This window comes from Ixodes scapularis, unplaced genomic scaffold (assembly GCF_016920785.2).
Source record: "Ixodes scapularis isolate PalLabHiFi unplaced genomic scaffold, ASM1692078v2 PGA_scaffold10__122_contigs__length_95168666, whole genome shotgun sequence".
NCBI classification, from domain to species: domain Eukaryota; kingdom Metazoa; phylum Arthropoda; class Arachnida; order Ixodida; family Ixodidae; genus Ixodes; species Ixodes scapularis.
The window spans coordinates 66,374,273-66,379,417 of record NW_024609836.1 but is presented as its reverse complement, the minus strand read 5'-3'; the positions used below and the strand labels follow the sequence as shown (position 1 = coordinate 66,379,417).

The 5,145-nt window shown below is 43.3% G+C and overlaps 1 protein-coding gene across 1 annotated transcript in view; it reads left to right on the top strand.

Moving 5' to 3' along the window:
- The window catches only part of LOC115310524, a 2,313-nt gene extending 1,319 nt beyond the window's left edge, over positions 1-994 (top strand). Inside the window, exon 3 of the mRNA XM_042288582.1 lies at positions 390-994. Coding sequence (XP_042144516.1) covers positions 390-940 — 551 coding nt within the window. The 3' untranslated portion in view covers positions 941-994. The remainder of the gene's footprint in view (positions 1-389) is intronic.
- Positions 995-5,145: the final 4,151 nt, after the last annotated feature.

The following is a 5,145-nucleotide window of genomic DNA, read 5'->3' as shown; positions in this document are numbered from 1 at the left end:
TGACCCCTTATTCTCCTACACAAGGGATTATGAGAGTCATTATTGTCCAGGTCCCTGGTACCTTTGCATTTAATTGCATCATAATCATAACTTGAGAGATAATCACTGCAATATACGGAAGGATCGGGGCGAATGCCATCGCTTAAAGTGTGTTTAGACCTAAAAAATAGTGTCAGTTCCGATACTAGGCATAGTATTTTGCCATGCTCAAAGCCACGGCACAGATATATTTTTTCATGTTTAGTTATAATTTAAGCCTCGCTAGTCGCTGCGTTTGCAGCGATTGCTTCTCTCAAGTGCTTTGCGGCGAAGCAGACGCACAAGATATTTGAGAAAATAGTTTTGGGCAGGGGCTTATGTCGCGAGGCCTTTGTCTTTCCTACTTACAGAGCATTGCGATGTCCCCGACAAGGATCAGCTGGAAGACAAGCTAGACAAGCTAATCCGAAATCTCCCCCATGAGCACGTGGCCAACCAGACAAAACTAGAAATACTGCCTCGCGCCATCTTTTTAGAAGAGGGAACTCTCTATGGCCTCGACCTCCTCGAGCAAGACAGACCCTACAAGACGTTTTGCCGCGGAAAGGACACAGTCACCGTGTTCAGCGTTCGTTCCAGGTTCTCAATGCGGATGCGAATCCCCTGGAGTCTTTGTTCGGGACACAACGGCACCATCATCTCAAACGCTCACTTTGTCAGGTTTGAGGGAGAGCTCGTGACAACGAAAACAGACTCAGGCACAGAATATAGAATCAAAAATGTGTTTCCGGTCGTACTAGAAGGCTTGTACTTCGGAATGATCGGCGGTGGAGATATTGTGTATGCAATTTCGAGCGCGCTGGGAGTTATCCTTTCTGGACTCGTCAGAGTACTTTGGGTCCAAGGAATAACACCTTTCGTCGAAGATGCGTTTCAGCAAGCTCTGAATGAACTGAATTAATCCCGCACGTGTCCCCGCTTCAAGAGTCATTCACCTGTTCCAAGCACAAGCTGGTTTCACGGCGCTTAGCATCACGATCGATTTTTTGAGGGCGTCTCTGTAAATTATTTCAATAAAATATAAAAAAAATATTACCCATTGTTTCTTCTACTATTCTTTTGAATGAGTAGTTCCTAAAAATTGTATTGAAAGAATATCCCTGTATTCTAGAATACGGTTTCAATTTCCTCCATCCCTTCTGCTACATCGCACAGATAATAATAAGGTATTTCTAATCAATATTAACATTTCGCGATGCTCGCATGGAATTGTGGAGGCAAGTGGCGTTTATTTATGAAGAAACAATTTGCACTTTGGTTTTCTATAAAAAAAATAGCCCAGGTGTTTTAGTCATTGGCCGCTAGGAAAAATTTTAAATTGTCTCTAAAACAAAAGCGATCTAAGGCGACGAAAGGGGGCGATTTTCCCCCATTACGCCCCTCAAAAATAAATTTTTAACGAGATTCTCCAGTCGTGCTCAGAAGAAATGATTGCTTTTTGGTGAAATGGCGAATATTAGATTAACAAGATTGATCTGGGCGACGCTTTGCCAACGATGTTACATCCCTCTCTAACGTCAAATCTCTCTGCAGAACCCCTGTTCCCTCCAGCAAAAGTCCCCCTCCCCACCCTCCTTCTACCTTTTCCAAGCCTGACCCACATATCCGCCACTACAATAAAATGCTTAGGTGGGCCAGTTGGTACATCGTGGGAAAATAAGCGCCAAAAAAACACGGACAAAGAGTAGATTGACAACGACACAGGGCGCACTCTCAACTGAATTTATTAGGAAAAAACACAAACTTATATACCAATGGGAGCACACTATCAGACACCACACGTCACGTTAGTCTCCGCCCAGACCACGTTTCAAATATTCAAACTCATTCGTAGACAGAGCCAATGATGTATCGCTAATGCATTTTTTACCCCCTCTCCTAATCTCAAATGCCTCGTGAAGCTCGCGTGACACTTTGTTTCTGTACCTCGCCAATATTTTAGTGCTGTCAAATGATGGGTCGCAAGTGCATCTTTTGCAATGTACAGCCAAATGCCCTGACGGTGTAGTTCTAGTTGAAGCGGCGTGCTCGCGGACCCGATCATTAATACACCTTCCAGTCTGCCCTACATGCAGGAGAATTAATGATCCACAACCGATAACCGACCCGTGCCATACCAAGCACAGGAATAAGTACACTGATTGCGCAACCGCCGTCGTTTATGAAATACCAATGACGTGTGGTTTAAGCTATGTAGGGCAGACTGGAAGGTGTATTAATGATCGGGTCCGCGAGCACGCCGCTTCAACTAGAACTACACCGTCAGGGCATTTGGCTGTACATTGCAAAAGATGCACTTGCGACCCATCATTTGACAGCACTAAAATATTGGCGAGGTACAGAAACAAAGTGTCACGCGAGCTTCACGAGGCATTTGAGATTAGGAGAGGGGGTAAAAAATGCATTAGCGATACATCATTGGCTCTGTCTACGAATGAGTTTGAATATTTGAAACGTGGTCTGGGCGGAGACTAACGTGACGTGTGGTGTCTGATAGTGTGCTCCCATTGGTATATAAGTTTGTGTTTTTTCCTAATAAATTCAGTTGAGAGTGCGCCCTGTGTCGTTGTCAATCTACTCTTTGTCCGTGTTTTTTTGGCGCTTATTTTCCCGCCACTACCCTGAGGATATAATACAATTATTTTGTATTTCCCAAGCTTCCGACTGGTTTGCACGAAAGCAGTTATGCACGAGAGACATATCTAGCTGTTAATCATGCAGCTAAATTTACGTTCTTCCTTTGATACGAGAAGTGATCAAAAAGTTCTGCCATTCGACTGAAAACAAAAGTCTGAGAGTGATCTCTTTAAAACTTGAGATAGCTCACCTCTATGCCAAAACATGATCGCAATATCAACCCTTCCGGTCCATCCCTTATTCTGTATCTAGCAGTTTGTTAGTGATGCATTATGTATCAGTAATGAAGTTTTTTGTGTAAAAAAGGTCCGGAAGAAAAATCACAATAGAATGGTAAATGTGCATGAAGGCCTTCATATGCTACAGTACGTCGTACCTTCAACGAGTTTAAAAGAGGTCTTCTGGTCGCGCAAGACGGCCAAAGACCAGGGCGGTCAAGCACTTCGACTTATTAGGATAATTCAGCCAGAGATAAGAGGCTGATAATGAAAAATTGCCAATTTAAGGTGTCCGAAGTTTGAGCATTTCGTATAACAGAGCTTTCACAATCATTGATGACGTTCGGGGTATGTAGAATATACCGGCACGATGGGTGCCACGAAACCTCTTGATGCAAGATCAAGGGAGCTTTCGAGCATCTATGATGGAGCCCCAGAATATTTTCTTGACCATGTTTTAACTGGGGATGAGACGTAGTTTTACCGGTTGGACCCATGAGCATGACGTAGAGTTCCTTGGTACCTTTTTTTACAAGTAACGATACCAATACTAATGGCAAAGCACATACCACTAGAACAAAATGGCGTCGTTCAGTTTGATCTTCTGTTGTGCGCCACCATTCGCTTCCTAAAACCTGCATCGTCACGCAGTTTGCGCTTCAAGGGAATGTAGCTACTTGTAGGAAGCTCCGATCTAGGAACTTTAGCGTGACCTCGTTGATCACCATAGCGGTTGTTCTGAAACGTCATCACGTTTTTTCACCAACAGATATGGAGGCACGTTGTTCTTGCCTTCCGGAAACAGCTCAATAGGTCCCTCCCCTTTGAGGTCTGTAGCAGGCTGGGGCGATGCTTGTTCTGGTGACATTGAAAAACTCGGTGTTCGACTCGGTGGTGCACCAACAACAATGTCTAGTGGTTGCCTTGCAGCTGGGTCTTGATGAGGACGCAGTTGGTCGATGTGGCGTCGAACCGCAGCCGTTACCTGATGTCACGTTACCTGACGTCACGTGACCTACAAACATGCAGTTTCCCCGCTAAATATAGCGAAAAAAAATATGTCACGTGACACACGAATCCCTCACGCCACACCTCTCCTCTCTTTCATTTATTTGTTTCTTCCTGCCCCTTCCTGCTCTTAGATAACTCTATGTTATATTGCTACCAGGCTGTTTTACAGCATTTCATGCATTATGTTTATCATTATATATATTTATTTATTTGGTACTTCCAGTGAATTTTGGCATTTAGTGGGGGGCGGGGGGGGGAGGGGGGAGAGAGATAAAAAAGTGATACGAGCAAAAAAAAAAAAAAAAACATGCAAATTATTAGGTAAGCACCTTCGACAAATTTTTAATACCTCGCGAGATCAAAAGTACTTCACCACTCCTTGCGACATCCATGGCACCCTTCCGATTTTGCGTCTCTCAACGCACTCAATCACACTTCGCGACAGTTAAAAGAAATAAACGATACACGAAACCTTATCGCTCTGAGTACACCAAGATCTGCAGCACCTATGCATAAAAATAATTATAGTCTATACTGTGTTAACCTCTGGCTGGGATTTATCCTTTACGCAATCATATCAATTCAATGTCCCTACCGTTTCAAAAGCAGTATAAAAAGTATCGTTTGATAAAGCAAAGACAAATATTGAAAGTAATTTGTTCTACTTGCGCACTGTTTTTGGAAAACAATAGAACTCTCAAAGTCCGCAGTGTTGCACCTCTATTCAGTCACTTTAGGTAGGTTTCACGTGGGATGCCAGTATTGCAATCTGGTTGGTAGTAATTCAGGATTTTAGGAGTTCAGCTTTCAATTGTCTAGAAATTGTTTTCCTTCTGTGTATCTGCTAGTCAAATTTGTATTTTTCCGCCCGCGCGCCTGCTGGGTAAATTCCTAATACTATTTATTGCCACGTTTCGATACTTGTGAACTCCATTATAATATTTATCTTTCTAATTAAATGATGGCTTTAATTAAAGAACCGTTGTTTAAAAAGTTACGCCCTCTTTATTGGCAAGGCCTCGCCGGGGTGTAGTCCTGTCGACTGGTCAGCAGAGGCCAGATTCACGAAACGATCTTACGCCAAAAGTGTTCGCAAGACAAAACTTAAGAACAAATTCGTATCCATGAAACGAAATTTTCGTAAGTTTTGCGCAGGTTACGACGAAATCCTACTACAGCTCCAAAGCTGGCCTAAAGGGGCCCTGCAACAACTTTTCGACTGGTTTTTAATTTGCACCGA